The 21290-nt window shown below is 42.6% G+C and overlaps 1 protein-coding gene across 4 annotated transcripts in view; it reads left to right on the top strand.

Annotated features, from left to right (window-relative positions):
* The window catches only part of LOC140200355 (regulator of G-protein signaling 14-like), a 145675-nt gene that overhangs the window by 9833 nt on the left and 114552 nt on the right, over nucleotides 1–21290 (top strand). For 3 of the 4 annotated variants that reach the window (XM_072263566.1, XM_072263564.1, XM_072263565.1), the window contains exon 2: nucleotides 10819–10883. In XM_072263566.1, the coding sequence (XP_072119667.1) occupies nucleotides 10819–10883 (65 nt within the window). The remainder of the gene's footprint in view (nucleotides 1–10818; nucleotides 10884–21290) is intronic. The other variant, XM_072263567.1, reaches the window with a different exon arrangement.

The raw sequence follows: 21290 nt of genomic DNA, 5'->3' as shown, positions 1-21290 counted from the left end.
ATCACAACAAAGCAATGGGCAAGTATATCAGTCTCTGAAAGTCATAATAATCCATGTGGGTGAGTGGGAATAAGTGACCTTTTAGAACTGGCCTACACAATTATCTACATTTTGCATTTTTTGGAAATTTCCATATCTCAAACTAATTCAGGGTTTAATTTCTGAGAGTTGTTATGACCTCATATCTCCAGCCTACTTTAGGAGGAAACTAATTTCAAACTTTATTCTGGTGTGTGTTAGTGTGGACGTTGGTGATTTGTGTTCATGTATGCTTTTGTGTTTCATGTGTGTACTTAAGTATTACCAAGCCAGTGTGTTTACTTATGTGATTTCAAATATCTGTGACTGTGTTTGTATATGTGTCACTATGTTTGTGTGCATGCATGCCCATATTTATGTTTGTGTATATGTGAGTAGGTGTTACAGGAATGGGCTTGTGTGTCTTTGTATGTGTGTGTTTTTGTGCAAATGAGCATGTGGCTCTGTGTGTCTGTATGCAAATACACATGCAAATGAATATTCTGTGTTTGCGTGCGCGCATGTGTGCACGTGTGTGTGTGTGTGTGTGTGTGTGTGTGTGTGTTTTTCAGGTCTGGAAAGTCATAAATATTTTAGGTTAGTGGGCAACATGAATAGCTTCATTCCTGAAGTAGCAAGTTTTTTTCAGTGATCAGATATATTTTAATTTAAGCAACAATATCTTCAGAGCACATTGAAACAATTGACAACATTCCAAATAATAATATAGTGAGAATTGAAAATTCATATGTAAGCAGCATATGAGAGAACCTCATTTTGACTCACAAATAACTTTAAAAATATTATGTTTAACTCTGACCAAATTGATCCAAAGTATTTCACAGTTGCTGGAACAAAAAACCTTGTTTTAAAGATGCTTTGGAGGAAAAAGGATCATAACAAAATGGTCAGATCTTGTTGGAAATGATTGGCAAACACGTCTTTTCTCCATGTAAATGCCACATATGTAAATAAAAAAGCTGATCAAACACTGATATCCCAGAGCTAAATCTGATTTATTGATGATGCTGTGGATTGAAAATTGGGCAAGATTGTTGACGCTAAAAATAATCTCATGGGATTATTTATGCTCATTAGTACGGAACTCCGTTCTTCTGAATGTGTACCAATCCTTTAATGTTGTACTGAGATATTTGGTTTCAACTTGCTTTCAACTTTCTGCAACACAACATTTTGACTCAAATATAGAAAGGTGAGAGTCAAGGAAGGAACATCTGGAGGTTGGTTGCCTCTTTGTAACCATATTTAGGACAGTGTTTCAGGTCTTATAATAATTTCAAAAGCAAATTCATTGCTTACATCGTTAGCAACTAGTCTATTTTAGGGAAGATGACGTTTTAACCAAGGAGCAATGAAACCCTCGCTGTGTATGTGTATGTACGTGTGCGTACCTATGTGTTCGCACACGCACTCACTTCCCATAGGGCCTGCCCATCAGACATACGTAAATGGTCCAAAGAAGGTAATTTTACATAATGGCTTCCCATGAGGCAGAGCAAGCTACATGTGACAGGCATGAACTTCAGATTGCAGTTCCCGCCATTGATCTTGCTGGCTCCAGCAACTCAGGGCGTATTCAAAACCCGGACTCCAGCAACGACAATGAACACCTTCACAGCGATTGCGCAACCACCAACTGCGACTCCAGGCCGGGTCTTTATGTGCTGCTGTTGTGACTCCCGTCTCCCCTTCCCCCACCACCACTCTGCAACCCCGTCTCCCTCAGATCCCACCGTCAGCTCCTGGGTCCTCTGAGGCTCCATCTTCCCCTCACCCTAACCCTCCCCTCTCCACTGACCCAACTAGCCTCCCTCCCCTCCCCCCTCTGATCCCAGCTCTCATCCATGCCAGGTCTTTACCATCCCCTCTGACCTTCAAATCTCTGAGGTAGAATGCTCTGTCCTCAGTAAGGGCCTCACCTTTGTCCCCCTTCGCCCACACCTCAGCGAGTTCACGTTTACCATGATGCTGAACTCTTCTTTCGCCAGCTCCATCTTCATGCCTACTTCTTTGGCAAGGACTCTCCCACCCCTACTGATGACCCCTTCTCCCGCCTTCAACCCTCCTCCTCTTGATGGACACCCCGCTCTGGTCTTCTGCCTGCTCTGGATCTCTTTATCGCTAACTGCCGACGGGACATCAACCGTCTCGAATTCACTGTACCTTGTCCCCATTCTAACCTCACTCCTTCGAATCGCTCTGCTCTCCACTCCCTCCGCACTAATCCTAACCTCACTATAAAACCCGCCGATAAGGGGGGTGCTGTTGTAGTCTGGCGTACTGACCTCTACCTTGCCGAGGCACAGCGACAACTCGCGGATACCTCCTCTTATTTACCCCTCGATCATGACCCCACTAAGGAGCACCAGGCCATTGTCTCCCACACCATCACCAACTTTATCCGCTCAGGGTATCTTCCATCCACTGCTACGAACCTTATAGTTCCCACACACCGCACTTCCCGTTTCTACCTCCTACCCAAGATCCACAAACCTGCCTGTCCAGGTAGACCCGTTGTCTCAGCTTGCTCTTGCCCCACTGAACTTACTTCTGCATACCTGGACACTGTTTTATCACCCCTTGTTCAATCCCTTCCTAACAATGTTCGTGACACTTCTCATGCTCTGAAACCTTCCGATGATTTTAAGTTCCCCGGCCCCCACCGCTTTATTTTCACCATGGATGTCCAGTCTCTACATACTTCCATCCCCCATCAGGAAGATCTCAACGCTCTCCACTTCTTTTTGGATTCCAGACCTAACCAGTTCCCCTCTACCACCACTCTCCTCCGTCTAGCGGAATTAATCCTTACTCTTAATAATTTCTCCTTTGGCCCCTCCCACTTCCTCCAAACTAAAGGTGTGGCCATGGGCGCCCGTATGGGTCCTAGCTATGCCTGCCTTTTTGTTGGCTTTGTGGAACAATCTATGTTCCAAACCTATTCTGGTATCTGTCCCCCACTTTTCCTTTGCTACATCGACAACTGCATTGGCGCTGCTTCCTGCACGCATGCTGAGCTCGTTGACTTCATTAACTTTGCCTCCAACTTTCACCCTGCCCTCAAGTTTACCTGGTCCATTTCCAACACCTTCCTTCGCTTTCTAGATCTTTCTGTCTCTATCTCTGGAGACAGCTTATCTACTGATGTCTACTATAAGCCTACTGACTCTCACAGCTATCTGGACTATTCCTCTTCTCACCCTGTCTCTTGCAAAAATGCCATCCCATTCTCACAATTCCTCCGTCTCTGCCGCATCTGCTCTCAGGATGAGGCTTTTCATTCCAGGACGAAGGAGATGTCCTCCTTTTTTAAAGAAAGGGGCTTCCCTTCCTCCACTATCAATTCTGCTCTCAAACACATCTCCACCATTTCACGCACATCTGCTTTCATTCCATCCTCCTGCCACCCCACTAGGAATAGGTTTCCCCTTGTCCTCACCTACCACCCCACCAGCCTCCGGGTCCAACATATAATTCTCCGTAACTTCCTCCACCTCCAACGGGATCCCACCAATAAGCACATCTTTCCCTCCGCCCCCCCACCCCCGCTTTCTGCAGGGATCACTTCCTACACGACTCCTCTGTCCATTCCTCCCCCCCATCCCTCCCCACTGATCTCCCTCCTGGCACTTATCCGTGTAAGCGGAACAAGTGCTACACATGCCCTTACACTTCCTCCCTTACCACCATTCAGGGCCCCAAACAGTCCTTCCAGGTGAGGCAACACTCCACCTGTGAGTCGACTGGGGTGATATACTGCGTCCGGTACTCCCGTTGTGGCCTTTTATATATTGGCGAGACCCAACACAGACTGGGAGACCGCTTTACTGAACATCTACGCTCTGTCCGCCAGAGAAAGCAGGATCTCCCAGTGGCCACACATTTTAATTCCACATCCCATTCCCATTCTGACATGTCCATCCACGGCCTCCTCTATTGTAAAGACGAAGCCACACTCAGGTTGGAGGAACAACACCTTATATTCCGTCTGGGTAGCCTCCAACCTGATGGCATGAACATCGACTTCTCTAACTTCCGCTAATGCCCCACCTCCCCCTCGTACCCCAGCCGTTATTTATTTATATACACACATTCTTTCTCTCACTCTCCTTTTTCTCCCTCTGCCCCTCTGACTATACCCCTTGCCCATCCTCTGGGTTTTTCCCCCCCTCCCCCTTTTCTTTCTCCCTAGGCCTCCTGTCCCATGATCCTCTCATATCCCTTTTGCCAATCAACTGTCCAGCTCTTGGCTCCATCCCTCCCCCTCCTGTCTTCTCCTATCATTTCGGATCTCCCCCTCCCCCTTTCATATCTCTTACTAGCTCTTCTTTCAGTTAGTCCTGACGAAGGGTCTCGGCCCGAAACGTCGACTGTACCTCTTCCTAGAGATGCTGCCTGGCCTGCTGCGTTCACCAGCAACTTTGATGTGTGTTACATGTGACAAGCAGGCCTCAGACCTATGAACTCACTGTTGCTGTTAAAGAATCTTGAACACCTTTATTGGAATTGGAAATGGTTTATTATAATTACATACAGTGAGTGACACTGAAATGTTTTTGTTTGTAGGCATATTGACAGATTATTCCATACATAAATGATTTGAAGCAGTAGAGAGGAAAGCAGAAGGCAGAAAATAGTTTTGCAGTGAAAGAGAAAATACAGTCAAATGGACAAATACAGTGCAAGGACCACAATGAGGTAAATTGGGTGAGCAAAAGTTCAAACATAACCACAGTATAAAAGGTCTATTCAAGGGTATGATAACAAATGCCTGTAACAAGCGAAGAGCTTTAGGAATATGAATTTACAAAAAAAATAGTAAGCTATTTTAAAAATCATTCACTGAAAAGTATTGATTAGAAACATGCTCTTTGTTACTATAAATTAAGATAACTCAAGCATTTGGTACACTTATTTTCTGTAGGACTGCAGAACTCAGTCATTTGTGGGCTAGCTTCCCCTCTGTTCATTGGAAGTCTTGGTGCACAATGTACTCTGCCCCTTTTCAGTAGATCATTGCTCCTGCAGAGCACAACAGAGTGTCTAGTGGTGAGTTAGAAGGTTAGATGTGTTGGCATCTGATCTCCTGCATGTTTTGTTCTACATTTCAACTTGCAGCTTAATATCCAAAAACTATTACCATCTCTGTTTTGAGTGTACGCAGCAAACAGCATCCATAGTCTTCTCAACCATTTCAGACCTACAGTAAAGAGACAATTTCAAATTTTGGAATGTGCCTCCTAATTCTAGACTCCACATCCAGAAGAAACACATTAAATAGTCATAGTCATAGGGAAAATGGTTTTTGTTACAGTTGCACCATAAATAATAAATAGTAATAGAACCATAAATAGTTAAATAGTAATATGTAAATTATGCCAGTAAATTATGAAATAAGTCCAGGACCAGCCTATTGGCTCAGGGCGTCTGACCCTTCAAGGGAGGAGTTGTAAACTTTGATAGCCACAGGCAGGAATGACTTCCTATGACACTCAGTGCTGCATCTCGGTGGAATGAGTCTCTGGCTGAATGTACTCCTGTGCCCACCCAGTACATTATGTAGTGGATGGGAGACATTGACCAAGATGGCATGCAACTTAGACAGCATCCTCTTTTCAGACACCACCATGAGAGAGTCCAGTTCCATCCCCACAACATCACTGGCCTTACGAATGAATAAATCCACCTCTTATTATGTATCTTAAGGGTCCTGGTGAAGAGTCTCAGCTCAAAATGTCGACTCTTTATTCCTCTCTATAAATGCTGCCTGACCTGCCAAGTTCTGCCAGCATTTTGTGTGTGTTGCTCTGGATTTCCAGCGTCTGCAGAATCTCTTGTATTTAAGATTTACCTTAAGAATTCTATGTCTTTCAATAAGATCAGTTGTTCTAAATTTTTAATTTAGGGATTATTACTCTGTATTGTTCTAAATCTCTTTATTCCAGATTTACCCTTGAATGCGCTGGTTGGTAAGTTAACTATCTCTTGTAACATGCCTATGTTGTTGATGGTTTGTAGGAAAAACAGAGATGTGTTGATGGGCATGTAAAAAAAACTGGGCAGACACTGTTTGGCATGGACCTAATGGGCCAAATGGCCTGTTTCCCTCTTATATAACTCTATAACTTTGTGTCTCTAATAAGTTACAGGGAGATTAATTAAGGCAGGGGTTAACAATCTTTTTTATTCTATGGTCCAATTTTGGCAGGTGTGCTTAGACCCCAGGTTGGGAACCACAGAAAGTTAATGTTTCAGGTTGCTGAAGTTTCACCAGAATTTTGAAAGAGAGATATGACTTAATGTAACACACGTCAAAGTTGCTGGTGAATGCAGCAGGCCAGGCAGCATCTCTAGGAAGAGGTGCAGTGGACGTTTCAGGCCGAGGCCCTTCGTCAGGACTAACTGAAGGAAGAGTCAGTAAGAGATTTGAGAGGGGGAGGGGGAGATCCAAAATGATAGGAGAAGACAGGAGGGGGAGGGATGGAGCCAAGAGCTGGACAGGTGATAGGCAAAAGGGATACGAGAGGATCATGGGACAGGAGGTCCGGGAAGAAAGATGAGGAGTGGGGGGGGGGACCCAGAGGATGGGCAAGGGGTATATTCAGAGGGGCAGAGGGAGAAAAAGGAGAGTGAGAGAAAGAACGTGTGTATAAAAATAAGTAACAAATGGGGTACGAGGGGGAGGTGGGGCATTAGCAGAAGTTACAGAAGTCGATGTTCATGCCATCAGGTAGGAGGCTACCCAGACGGAATATAAGGTGTTGTTCCTCCAACCTGAGTGTGGCTTCATCTTTACAGTAGAAGAGGCCGTGGATAGACATGTCAGAATGGGAATGGGATGTGGAATTAAAATGTGTGGCCACTGGGAGATCCTGCTTTCTCTGGCGGACAGAGTGTAGGTGTTCAGCAAAGCGGTCTCCCAGTCTGCGTCGGGTCTCGTCAATATATAAAAGGCCACATCAGGAGCACCGGACACAGTATATCACCCCAGCCGACTCACAGGTGAAGTGTTGCCTCACCTGGAAGGACTGTTTGGGGCCCTGAATGGTGGTAAGGGAGGAAGTGTAAGGGCATGTGTAGCACTTGTTCCGCTTACACGGATAAGTGCCAGGAGGGAGATCAGTGGGGAGGGATGGGGGGGAGGAATGGACAAGGGAGTTGCGTAGGGAGCGATCCCTGCGGAATGCAGGGGGGGGGGAGGGAAAGATTTGCTTAGTGGTGGGATCCCGTTGGAGGTGGCGGAAGTTACGGAGAATAATATGTTGGACCTGGAGGCTGGTGGGGTGGTAGGTGGTAGGTGAGGACCAGGGGAACCCTATTCCTAGTGGGGTGGTGGGAGGATGGAGTGAGAGCAGATGTACGTGAAATGGGGGAGATGCGTTTAAGAGCAGAGTTGAAAGTGGAGGAAGGGAAGCCCCTTTCTTTAGAAAAGGAAGACATCTCCCTCGTCCTAGAATGAAAAGCCTCATCTTGAGAGCAGATGCGGCGTAGACGGAGGAATTGCGAGAAGGGGATGGCATTTTTGCAAGAGACAGGGTGAGAAGAGGTATAGTCCAGATAGCTGTGAGAGTCAGTAGGCTTATAGTAGACATCAGTGGATAAGCTGTCTCCAGAGACAGAGACAGAAAGATCTAGAAAGGGGAGGGAGGTGTCGGAAATGGACCAGGTAAACTTGAGGGCAGGGTGAAAGTTGGAGGCAAAGTTAATAAAGTCAACGAGCTCTGCATGCGTGCAGGAAGCAGCGCCAATGCAGTTGTCGATGTAGCGAAGGAAAAGTGGGGGACAGATACCAGAATAGGCACGGAACATAGATTGCTTAATGACTTAATGTTGCAGCTTGGTGACCATATATCATAATGTTCGGGACCAACAGGAAATTCTAGTTATCTGTTATATTCAATACTATGTATCCAGGTCTCCGGGCAGGAAGGAGATGATATGCTGTTCCTCTCCTTATCTTGCAACAATGTGAGAGAATAAAGGCAGTGAAGTTACAGTGGGCCATCACACAAATGCCTGGAGGAACTTAGCTGGTCAGGCAGCGTCTATGGAGCAAAAGGAACAATTGACATTTTGGGTCAAAACCCTTCACATGGTCTGGAGAGGAAATAGGGTAGGTGGCCAGTATAAAAAACATGGAGAGAATGGGTGGAGTAAAGGTCTTGATAGAGTGTATGTGGCGAGGATGTTTCCTGTAGAGGGGGAATCTACAAACGAAGGGCACAACCCCAGAATACAAGAACATCCCTTTAGAACAGAGATGAGGAGTATTTTTTTTTTAACCGGAGGATGGTGACTTGGTGGAATTCATTGCCACAGACAGCTGTGGAGGACCATGGAAAGGGGGAGAGGGAGAGAGACATATAGGGTCCTGGGTCTTGTCATGAATATAAAAAAGATGCAAGGCCTGTATTAGCCACTAGCCAACTAGCCATTTATCTAGCTCTCCATGAAAGTTGATGACGTCTCCCTTGAAAATGTAGACATCTTTTCCCACCTTGCCAGCATTCTCTTGTCAAAAGCAGACATCGCCTCAGAGATAAACCACTGCCTGAGTAGTGCTAGTGGAGCCCATGCAAGATTAAGGAAAAGAGTCTTTGAAGACTGCAACCTACAGGTTCAAATAAAACTTTTGGTCTAAAGAGCAGTCGTCCTTCCCATATAACTGTGTGGAGCGAATCATGGACCATCTACAGTAGGCACCTGAAAGCCCTGGAACAACCCTGCCAAAGAACCTTACGAAAGATATTGAGGATCAGCTGGCAGGACAGTCACACTACACCAGCGTACTGGAGGAAGCCAACATGAATAGCATCTCCACCAGGAAAAACCAATGTCAGTTTCGACGCATAGGACATCTCGTTTGGATGCCTAACTCGTATCTCCCCGAACAGATCCTTTACTCCCAGTTGAATGAAGCTCAGTGAGCCCCTGGTGGGCAAAGGAAATGTTTCAAAGATAACATAAAAAATAACTAGAAGAGGGGGCTGCTCGACATGAGAGTGACCTCCACTGTGTCACAGAGAACTAACAGCAGCTACAAAAGGAAAGACTGAACAATGAAAAAACCTAAAGACTAACCACAGCCTACATTTACTGCTGCCCACACTGCACCAGAATATGTGGATCCCAGATCAGCCTCTACAGCCACCTGTGGACCCACCAATAGACAAGCCCTCAAGAAAACATTATTCTCAACTCGAGTGACCACACTGCTACTACAGTAGAGAAATAGGCTCTTCGGCCCAACTGGTTCATACTGAACATGATTCTCATCTCAGCGAGACCCATTTGTCTATGTTAGCCCAATATCCCTTCAACTTAACCAAATGTTTATTCAATTTACTCTTCTTTAATCCTGTAACTCTTATGCTTCTTTACAAATCACCAGTGTGATTATTTACTCTAAGTTTTCCAAAGGTTCGTACATACTGTGATCCCTGTTACCTCCAGAAGGGATTATATGAAGCTATTGCTACTGGAATAGATGGGGATCACAACCTTGTTTCTCCATTTGGTTTAGTACCATACACACAGAACGGATCTGTGTTAAAAGGCAACAAACAAAACTAGAAACACAGCAAAACAAGAATTTCCATTTGCACAGAATCGTTATTGTGGAAAAGATGTCAGACAATATATTTGTGGGGTAAAGGAAACTGAGAAAAGATCATCAGATCTATCTACATTCGCATGGATTCACCAGTTCTCACCTCAGCTTCTGATCCATTGATGCTCAACCTGGCGATTGATCCAGGGCATGCCCTTTTCTCACTGTTACCATCAGGTAGGAGATACAGAAGCCTGAAGGCACACACTCAGTGATTCAGGAACAGCTTCTTCCCCTCTGCCATCCGATTCCTAAATGGACATTGAACCCTTGGACATTACCTCACTTTTTTAATATATAGTATTTCTATTTTTTGAACGATTTTTAATTTATTCAATATATGTATACTGTAATTAATTTACTTATTATTATTATTTTATTTTGGTTTTTTTCTTCTATATTCTGTATTGCATTGAACTGCTGCTGCTAAGTTAACAAATTTCACGTCACATGCTGGTGATAATAAACCTGATTCTGATTCATAGGCAAGCACCTTAAAGTCAGTAATAATGTTTGTGGGACTTGTAACAGAATCATTAATCATTTAAGACATAGTATATACAATATTTTATATATTATGTTATGACACAGAAAGTGCCATTTTGGCCCATCGAGTCAATACCAATTCTCAGAGCACACCCATCAGTTTGATTTGCCTATTTATGCCCCTGTAATCTTTTCTTTCACATATGTCCATCAGCTCTCTCCCCTCACTTCCCCGTATCCTATTAGGGCAATTTACAGCAGTTTATTAACCTGAGAGTACATATTTGGGACACGGGAGGCAACCGTAGCACCTGGAGAACATGTGAACTCCAGACAAAAAGTCACCAGAGGCTAGCATTAAACCCAGCATGTTGAAGGGGTGAGGCAGCAGTGCTAACCACTATAACATTGTTCTCAAAGAAGTGTAGCTACAGCGTGTGAAAATTGGATCAATCTGTGCCAGAGAACAGTGGGTCCAGATTATTCTTCTGAGTTATAAGTTATATCATCACACCTGAGTGTTTAGCACTGGTGTTTATAATTGTTAGTTAGAGCAGGGAGTAATGATGTTGGTATTACTAAGTGCTGGCATATATGTAAATATTGTAAAATTAATGTGTGTGTTTAACCCTTTCCAGCTTGTGAGTAAAGCTTCTCATCTCTTTCTGTGATTTTTTTTCTAGGCTGCGGCCATTTCAGATGGAGGTTAGTATTCTGGTATGGAGACAAGCAAAGGACAACACTTGTGGTAGGATTGAAAAACTAAAATATCAGTGCATTTGGAGTTAAAGGAACAGGCCTGGAACAAATGCAAGTTTCCGGGCCTTGACAGCATATAATGGTGTTGTGAATATGAGCAAACTTTAATTGGTTTATGATCATCTGATGTACATACAGGTGAAAACATTTCTTTTACATGTCATCCATACAGTTTGTTTCCTCACATCAGTGCATAGAGACAGTACAAAACAAAGCAGGAAAACAATAACAGAATGCAGAATAAAATGTTACAGTTTCAGAGATTGTGCAGTGTAGGCAGAAAATAGGATGCGAGGCCATGACAAGATAGATTGTGAGGTCAGGTGTCCATCTGATTGTACTTGGGGACCATTCATTGTCTCTTAACGGTGGGTTAGAAGTTGTCCTAGAGCCCAGTGGTACATGCTTTCAGGCCTTTGTATTTTCTCCCTGATGGGAACACGGAGAACAGAGAACTTCTGGACAAGTGGGTTCCTTGATTATGTTACACACCCAAAATGCTGGTGAACGCAGCAGGCCAGGCAGCATCTATTGGAAGAGGTACAGTCGACGTTTCGAGCCGAGACCCTTCGTCAGGACTAACTAAAAGAAGAGATAGTAAGAGATTTGAAAGTGGGAGGGGGAGGGGGTGGGGGGGGGGGAGATCCAAAATGATAGGATCTAAACTTCTTCAGTGTCATTTCAGATCTCCCCCTCCCTCTCCCACTTTTAAATTTCTTACTATCTCTTCTTTCAGTTAGTCCTGACGAAGGGTCTTGGCCTGAAACATCAACTGTACCTCTTCCAATAGATGCTGCCTGGCCTGCTGCATTCCACCAGCATTTTGGGTGTGTTGCTTGAATTTCTCAGCATCTGCAGATTTCTTTGTGTTTGCGTCCTTGATTATGTTAGTAGCTTTACCAAGCATCAAGAAATGTAGACAAAGTCAATTAAGGGGAGACTGTTTTCCATGATGTACTGATCTGTGTCCACAACACTCTGCAGTTAGACCTGGATCTGTCAGAAGGATCTTCAGTCACCTGTGCTACGTCCCAACTTCCAGACTGACAGCAGAGTCTCTGTAAGCACCTACCTTCTGGCATGACATGTTGATTCAAATTATATTCCAATAGAGAAGTCAGCGTCATTTTTTCTCTCTAGGCTCAGTCACTGAGCCTGACCCCAACAGTCTTTCTAGCTTTTTCAACTGACACCAGGTGATGTGGTGATGTTGGCTCTTTGGTGGAGGAGGGCTCTCATGCCAAATTAATCCTGTGTATTGGACATTCTCTATACAAACATCTGTCAATTTCAGCCTTAAAAAAAACAATTGGTTTGATCATCAAAGGTATTTTGTGCGAATGATTTCTAGATTTCTATCAACATTATGAGAGAACGTTTAAAGTTCGAAATAAATTTATTATAAAGTATATATACATACACACACATATATGACATATATGGATGAAAGACAGGTATCGAAGGCAGTGCATTTGGGGTCACAGGGCTCCTGGACGAAATGGGAACTTCCCAAGCATAAGATAACTTGGGCAGAGCTTTGGAGACTGGAGCCTTTCCACATTTCTTTCCTCCTGCAGTCCGTGTATGACACTCTCCTTACACCATCACAGCTGCACACATGGGGGCTGAGAGAGGACCCTAACTGCAAGCTTTGTGGTCAGCGGGGTTCACTGGCACACATACTGGCAGGATGCAAAAGAGCTTTAACTCAAGGTTGGTATAGGAGGCGCCACGACAAGGTCTTGCTGACTTTTGCTAACTCTCTGGGGTGGGAGACGTGTGAAAAGACCAGCTAGCAGAGAGGCAAACAGGGCAGTCATTTTCATCAAGGAGAGGGCCACGCCAATAACATCAAAGAGGCCTAAATCCAATCTGCTGCCAACTGCCAAATCTTGGGAGATGAGGGTGGATGTGGGGTGGAAGCTGGAGATGTGCAAACCATGCTTCGACCAGACATTGTACTCTGGTCCAAGAAAATTATCCTGGTGGAGCCCACAGTACCATGGGAGGAAGGATGTGGGGAGGCTCATGGAAGGAAGGATGTGGGGAGGCTCATGGGAGGAAGGATGTGGGGAGGCTCATGGAAGGAAGGATGTGGGGAGGCTCATGGGAGGAAGGATTTGGGGAGGCTCATGGAGGAAGGATGTGGGGAGGCTCATGGGAGGAAGGCACTGAAGTACCCGTCCTTAGTCCAGGAGTGCAGGGACAAAGGATGGCAGACGTGGCTATTCCCCATGGAGATTGGCTGCAGAGGGTTCCTGGCAAGGTCGGCATGGAGGTTACTGTCTGCACTGGGCCTTGATGAAAAGAGCAAGAGCAGCTCACAGGATGGGGGAGGAAGCAGAAAGAACCTCTTGCTGGATATGGAGCAGGCGAGAGGAGTTGAGCTGGAAGTCAGCAGCACGTGACCACCAATGCTGACCCGCCAACAGGACAGTGTAGTGGTTAAGGGTCAAAACACTCTGTGAAGATTGAGTACCACCTGACGACATCAGATCCTGGCCAAAGGCTACGGTTACCGTATCAGGTAACTGAAGAGTGCACCCCAGTGCGTGATGCAAACAAGTGTCACCATATTCATATCTGAGATTTATTTTCTTGCAGGTAATCACAGTAAATACAAAAAAACACAATAGAATCAATGAAAGACCACATACAACAGGATGGACAAATAACCAATAGGCTCAAAAAGACCGTCCGAATACAAAAAGAAAGAGAAAAAAAAGTAACAACAATAACAATTATAATAATAAATATATAAGCAATAATTATCAAGAACATGAGATGAAGAGTTCTTGAAAGTGGGTCCATAGGTTGTGGGAACAGTTGGGGCAAGTGAAGTGAATGAAGTGGAAAAGTCTGATGGTTGAAGCGTTCTTGAACCAGTGGTACAGGTCCTGAGGCTCCTGTATGTTCTTTCTAACGGCAGCAGCAAAAACAGACCATGGCCTGAATGGTAAGGGTCCTTGATATTCAATGCTGCTTTCCTGCATTAGTGCTTCATGAAGATGTGCTCAATGGGCTTTTCCTATGATGGACTGGGCTGTATCCACTACTTTTTGTAGACTTTTCCGTTCAAGAGGATTGGTGTGTCCGTACCAGGCGGTAATGCAACCAGTCAATACCACACATCTATAGCGATCTTGACAACACGTCTATAGAAGTCCGTCCAGAAGCTTGATTTCAATGTTTCAGAGAAGTTTAGATAGTACCTACATGGTAGGGGTATGGAAGGCTATAGTCCCAGTGCAGGTTGATGGGAGTAGGCAGTTTAAATGGTTCAGCATGAGCCAAAGGGCCTGTTTCTGTGCTGTACTTTTCTATAACTCTATGACTGATCACCTTATTCAGCATTGTTTGAAATTTTGTCTAATCACATCTCTTTGAATTCCTGAGAATGACCTTTGCTGCCTTTAAGCCAATGTTTCAATGAGATTTGAACTTACTAAAACAGCAAGGTGTGGCAGGACAGAGTCTGAGAGATGACTGTGCCGCTAGCTGTGTATACAATCCAACTCAAACCACCTGAAATATTCTCAACATGGTGGTATTTGTCTTTGAAAGAGATAATTTAATGTTTGATTTTGAAGAATAATAAGGCAGTTGTGGGAGAGGGTGTAAATAGGAGGTGCATTTGTTCCTTGTATCATTAGTTTAGAATTTCTTCTGAATGTTTTTCCACTTACCTGCCTGATGTCAGCTTTGGGTCATGGTCAGGTATGATACACACCTTAAGTCAAGTGCCATTTAGTATTCACATCTAAAGATCACATATGGTGAAGTGAACCCTGTGTTACTATAGCACAACCAAAATTGGTGAACAGAGAAGATAGGAGAAAGTGCATTGCACAGATAATTAAAAACTGGTGATAAAGTGTGCCATTGGGTTCTATACTTGTGATTATTTGGTGCTTTGACGTATGGTGTACGATAATGGGTCAGCTGTCAACCAAAAAGTGAGGTTGGGGCTATTTGAAATCAAGATATCCATATGTGTGAATCAGTGTCAGTGTCCAACAGTGAATACTACACACGATCAACAGGCTGTAATTTGGCTTTCAAACACAGTGCAGTAGAGCACCATTTCATTCAGTGTAAAACCCAAGGAATTAAATGAACTTCTTGTTTTGCACAGTTTTACATTACTATGTTCTGAATGATAAACAAGCGCTAGTCAGGACACAATGCATTTCCTTCCTTTCTCAATAAACAAAGACTAAATTTACACACAGTTATTTATTTTCACTCAATGATTTTAAGCTAAATTCATATTGTCAAGTTGTGGGATTTAATTCAAGTTCAATTCAGTTTCAAACCCATTAACAAACCCACTGCTGCACCCTAGCCGACATGATAGTGGGTATTGGTTAGATCTTGCTGAAATTAGGTCAGAATTGAGTAACTGTGTTTGTCTAGAATTTTTCTAGTAATTTAGGTTTTATTTAGGAGTGGTTTGCATTAAGTTTTAAGAGGAAGTAGATATGAGAGTTTCAGTGGCTTTAGGGTGTTTATGAGGCTACTTCCCAAATATATTCTTCAAAAATTGAGAATCAGGTTTAATATCTTCAGCATATGTCATGAAATTTGTTGTTTGCCACAGCAGTACATTGAATAACAAAACTACACATTCCAATAAGTGTAAATCTATATATAATATCAGAAATTAAATTAAATAAATAGTGAAAAATAAAGGGAAAAGTACTGGTGTTTAAAACTAGCATTTTGTGTTGTTATTCAATCTCAGTACTTTTACCTAGGCAGGATTTTCCAATAGAAATTTTCTGTTAGCTACCACTTTATTAGGTATAGGAGGTACCACTGAGTATTCTGTATGTTCATGGTCTTCTGCTGCTGTAGCCCATCCACTTCAAGGTTCAAAATGGCATGCATTCAGAGATGCTCTTCTGCACACCACTGTTGTAATGTCTGGTTACTTGAGTTACTGTTGCTTTCCTGTCAGCTTGAACCAGTCTGGCCATGGTCCTGTAACCTCTCTCATTAACTCATACCCTCAGAACTACTGATCATTGTATGATTTTTTTTTCTTTCTCACACTATTCTCTGTAAACACTAGAGACTATTTGTGCATGAAAATCCCAGGAGAACAGCAAATTCTGAAATATTCAAAGCACTTGACTGGATTTGATGTCCCAACTCCTGTACTCAATGTATAAACATAAGAAAGTCTGCAGATGCTGGAAATCCAAAGCAACACATGCAAAATGCTGGAGGAACTCAGCAGGTCAGGCAGCATGTATGTAAGTGAATAAGCAGTCAAAGTTCTGGGCCAAGACCTCCTGAAGAAATTCCTCCAGCATTTTGTGTGTGTTCCTGTACACAATGTCTTGGCTGATGGACACAGCCCATTGCAGAAGTTGTGGAATTGCAGGCAGCTTCTCATTGTTGTTTGCCTGTCTGTGATCTTGATGTTAGATTCTGTGTGCAATGAGGAAGTGACAGATCCTGCAATGAATTCGAAATGGAGTCGAGAAATAGGTAGCCTATGCTAAGTGAGGGAAGGAAAGCCATTGATAAATCAGCTGTAGATGGGGTTATTGTGTCTAGATCACTGACAAATGGATATTCTTCCAGTTACTTCATTTGAGGATAATAATTCCAAGACCTGAGATAAATGGTTGTTTTTTTTTTGGAGATGCTTAGTTGCAATAAGCATTTTTAATTGTTTTAATCTGTTTGCAGAGGATTTTTAAAAATTGGTTAACCATTTGAAAGGTTTTAATTATGTGTTACTGAATGTGAGAATGAATGAATTAATGTCAAAACTTCATTGTTTGCAACAGTTCTGGCTATGATTGGGAGAATGGTTTAGTTGTTTCTTTTTCAGCAGTGTTAACAAATTCTGGCACACCGAGCTGCTGGAGTTATATGGAAATGAGGTCCTCCTCATGCACAGGGAGTCACCATAACCTTTAGAGTTAGCTCTGGGTTGCAAATAGAAGAACCACCAAAGTATGTGCGAATTTATTTCTAGATCAGCAATCAGCTGAAACGGAGTCCAAAATCACTCTTCAGAACTGTCTTTTTCCCAACTTGATAAGAAGAGACCGCACTATAAGTGGGATGTGGATGTTGCGTGGATGGCCAGAATTTATTGTCCATCACCAAAGTACCCTTAGGAATCATGGTGGTGAGCTTAAACAAAAATTGGTAATGCTGGAAATAGCAGATCAGGTGACATGTATTGGAAGGGAAACAGAATCAGGTTCTCCAGTTCCAGAGAGAGAGAGAAAAAATCAAACAAGCTGAGTTAATATCATAGATGGATGGCTGAAACAGACTGAGAATTCAAGTTATCTGAAGTTATAGGAATCAACAATTAATCCAGAAAACTACAAAGTGACCAAGTTGAACCTGAGCTATTGTTCCATAGACTTGCACTGGGTCACATTGTAACAGTGCAGGAGGTCATTGTGGGAGTAGGATAGAAAATTAAGGGCTTAGGCAAGAGGATGCTCAGGGTTGCCCACGCAGACTAATTGCAGTTGTTCCTTAAAATGGTCAGCCAATCTATAGTAATGCATACAAAATGCTGGAGGAGCTCAGCAGGTCAGGCAGCATCTATGGAAATGAATAAGCAGTTGACGTTTCAGGCTGAAACGCTTCATTGGGAGTGGAAAGGAAGTAGGATGAAACCACAGCTAATCTATATTTAGTTTCTTCACTGTAGAGGAGACCACACTGTGAATACCATATGCAAGCCACTAGATTGGATGAATCTGGAAAGATTGGTTGCCTGGGTGGTGGCAAGTGAAGAGGTCCTTTTGTCTATATTCTCACCCTCTAACTGCTCTCATTCACTCAGTGACCAGACATTTTTTTTTACAGCGTATCCTCTTGGTTGCTCTGTCCTCGGTAGGGCTTGTTTCTGTGCTGTATGACTCTGTAACTCTACATGATTATGTGAGAATGACTGCGTTAGCATGTTACCTGACAAGTCTGTGGAACAACATTCCCAGTATGGGGACAGCTCTCTACGTATTCGTGAGGAGGTGTTGCATTTCGATGTTTGTGGCTTTGCCTTATTGGAACACGTGCTGGAGAATCTGACCGTATTTGTTCTTGCTGCTTCTTACCTTGTTAATTCGATGCAACTGTATGTCTAGAGTTCTAGATTTGGAGGAATCTCACCATTCCTTCATGATTAGGAGGTCAAAATTCTTAATCACCTTTCCCAACACCACTGTGAGACTCACTGTGCACCTCATCAAGGGCAATTACTAATGGGTAAACTCTGACATCACCAGCCATGCTCTGATTCTAAAATAATATTAAACAAAGAAAAAGAAATGTTAAAAATCAATCGCATTGGTGGGAGAATGGAGTTCATTTTCCTTCAAGGTTACTAAACCAGGTGTTTTGTTTTCTTACGGCAGTTCTATAACTTAATTCCACTACTATTCTCAAAACTTTACAATTTTACCAAATCAAGAAATACGTCAGCTTGTCATGCACTCGTTGGACAATTATGTGCACTGAGAGTCTGTCGCTCAATTGTAACTTGCCAGTTGGATACGGATTGTCACATGCCTTACAGTTAACATAATGAGTAGTTAAGTACAGACCAGTTAGGATGGTTAGTGCACAGTGATAATGTGTGAGTTTGTTGGTAAGATTTCTGGGTATTGTAGATGACTAATTATTAGTCATTCCATATTATCATTATAGACTTCTGGAAGCACTCTGGTGGATGAGACTGCAAGTTGATATTGGTTGATGGAAAGAGGAAGACCAGCACATACACAGAGCCATATCAAAGCAGAAGTCCCCACTTCTCTTCATGTGGTGTCCTCTTAACTTTATTATCCATTAAAATGGGTAGCTGTATCATCTAAGCTGAGGGCAGTGCCTGGTGCAGCTCTTTTCCAGTACTTCATTTTCAGTTATTTAGATGTCTCTGAAATGGACTTTAACCCATAAGTGGAGATAAGAGATCAGAAACGATTAGCAAACCAAGCCACATGATGAGCTCCATTTCATGTATTCAGTTCCCTTTAGGGAAATTGGGAAAGCATTGTGATGCTGAAACTAACCCCAGTATTGCAGTAATAAAACTACTAAACAATCAGGAAGAAGCTTACTACTGTAACATTATCAAAGCATTGTGAAACTTCTAATATAGTTATTTTACACAGAGTCTTATATGATGGTAACTAGGGTCCAATCCAAGCCATTTTTCTTTTCTCATTCCTGCTCAGCACTTCAAGCTAAAAGGTTTCTACTGGATGGATTTTAACATTTCTGCACTGCAAGCAAGGGAGATTTTGCTCTCTTGTATTCAAGTTGCAAATAATTATTCAATAATATATAAAAATGATTCAGCTGTAGATGAAAGTTTATTGAAGGTCTGAGTCTTTAAGAAATTCCAACAACTTTATATACCGATGTACAGCCACCAGTGAAGTTCGTAATTTTAATGCTCATTGTAAAGAAAGGAACTCAGTGGCAAATTTGCAAGAAGTGGGAACATTCAATATGGTAAATAATGAGGGAATAACCACGTTTTGTGATGTGACCTCGGATCTCAGAAGTAACTGTGGTCTTTTCAAAAAAAGAGGGAAAGATGAGGAGAATTTACTTATGCGGAGAACGGCCACAAGAAGTGAGACTAAGTGAACATTACATGTTTGGGAACTAGAACATCACTTCCTGTCAATTGTGTGGGAGAAAGGAGGAAGGGATAGTTCAGGATTTTGAAGAGCCCATGGTTATTATGCTACTGTGTATAGAGATTAACATGTTTAATTTGAGACGGTTAGCATTGTTTAAAAGCCGATACAGTTACAGAAAATCTGGTGAGTACATTTGTCTAATGTGATTTTCATGATTGTGGTTTGCGTAAAGTCTTACTTTCAAAATCTGTGTGTGGTTCAACAAACGGTTTATTCTCCAGCCTTCATACTATGGTCTGTCTGAGTGGTTCAGTGGGTTTTCCTTATACAAAATATAGTGTACTTGTCAATAATGTGACTAAGGTATGAAATAGTACACCTTCCTCTCAATAGAATATATATCATGATCTTACAATAATAACCATATAACAATTACAGCACGGAATCAGGCCATCTCGGCCTTTCTAGTCCGTGCCAAACTCTTACTCTCACCTAGTCCCACCGACCTGCACTCGGACCATAACCCTCCATTCCTTTCCTGTCCATATATCTATCCAATTTAACTTTAAGTGACAACATCGAACCTACCTCAACCACTTCTGCTGGAAGCTCGTTCCACACAGCTACCACTCTCTGAGTAAAGAAGTTCCCCCTCATGTTACCCCTAAACTTTTACCCTTTAACTTTCAACTCATGTCCTCTTGTTTGAATCTCCCCCATTCTCAATTGAAAAAGCCTATCCACGTCAACTCTATCAATCCCCCTCATAATTTTAAACAACTCTATCAAGTCCCCCCTCAACCTTCTATGCTCTAAAAATAAAGACCTAACTTGTTCAACCCTTCTCTATAATTTAGGAGATGAAACCCAGGCAACATTTTAGTAAATCTCCTCTGTACTCTCTCAATTTTATTGACATCTTTCCTATAATTCGGTGACCAGAACTGTACACAATACTCCAAATTTGGCCTTACCAATGCCTTATACAATTTCAACATTACATCCCAACTCCTATACTCAATGCTCTGATTAATAAAGGCCAGCATACCAAAAGCTTTCTTCACCACCCTTTCCACATGAGATTCCACCTTCAGGGAACTATGCACCATTATTCCTAGATCCCGCTGTTCTACAGCATTCTTCAATGCCCTACCATTTACCATGTATGTCCTATTTTGATTAGTCCTACCAAAATGTAGCACCTCACATTTTTTCAGCATTGAACTCCATCTGCCATCTTTCAGCCCACTCTTCTAACTGGCCTAAATCTCTCTGCAAGCTTTGAAAGTCTACTTCATTATCCACAACTCCACCTATCTTAGTATCATCTCTAATATAGCATCTCTAATAAGATAACATCACTATAGGTTTGGGAAGCTGAAGTGACTGATCCATTCACAATCTTTAAAAAACACTTGGACAGATATGTATATGAGAAAGTTTACAAGGATTTGGGCCAAATGCAGGCAAATGGGACTAGCTCAGATAGACAGCTTGGTTGGCATGGATGCGTTGAGCCGAAGGCTTGTGGTCCTCTTGGAGGAACGCAATTTATTTCTAATGAAATTTGTAAGTTCTACATGTCCCTTACTTGTTACTTGCAAATCATTTCCCAGTAGATGGGGTTTTCACAAAAGATGTAGTGTGATATGTGAACCAGGCATTTTTGTCTTTCTGTGAACGTGTAATCATCTGCCTAAAAATCTGACTTTAATCTGCATTCTTACTTTTATTTCTGTTTTTTTTTGACTGAATCTATTCTTTTT

The sequence above is a fragment of the Mobula birostris genome, chromosome 7 (assembly GCF_030028105.1).
Source record: "Mobula birostris isolate sMobBir1 chromosome 7, sMobBir1.hap1, whole genome shotgun sequence".
Classification (NCBI taxonomy): Eukaryota; Metazoa; Chordata; class Chondrichthyes; order Myliobatiformes; family Myliobatidae; genus Mobula; species Mobula birostris.
Note: the sequence above shows the minus strand (reverse complement) of the source record. Positions and strands in the feature narration are given on the sequence as shown.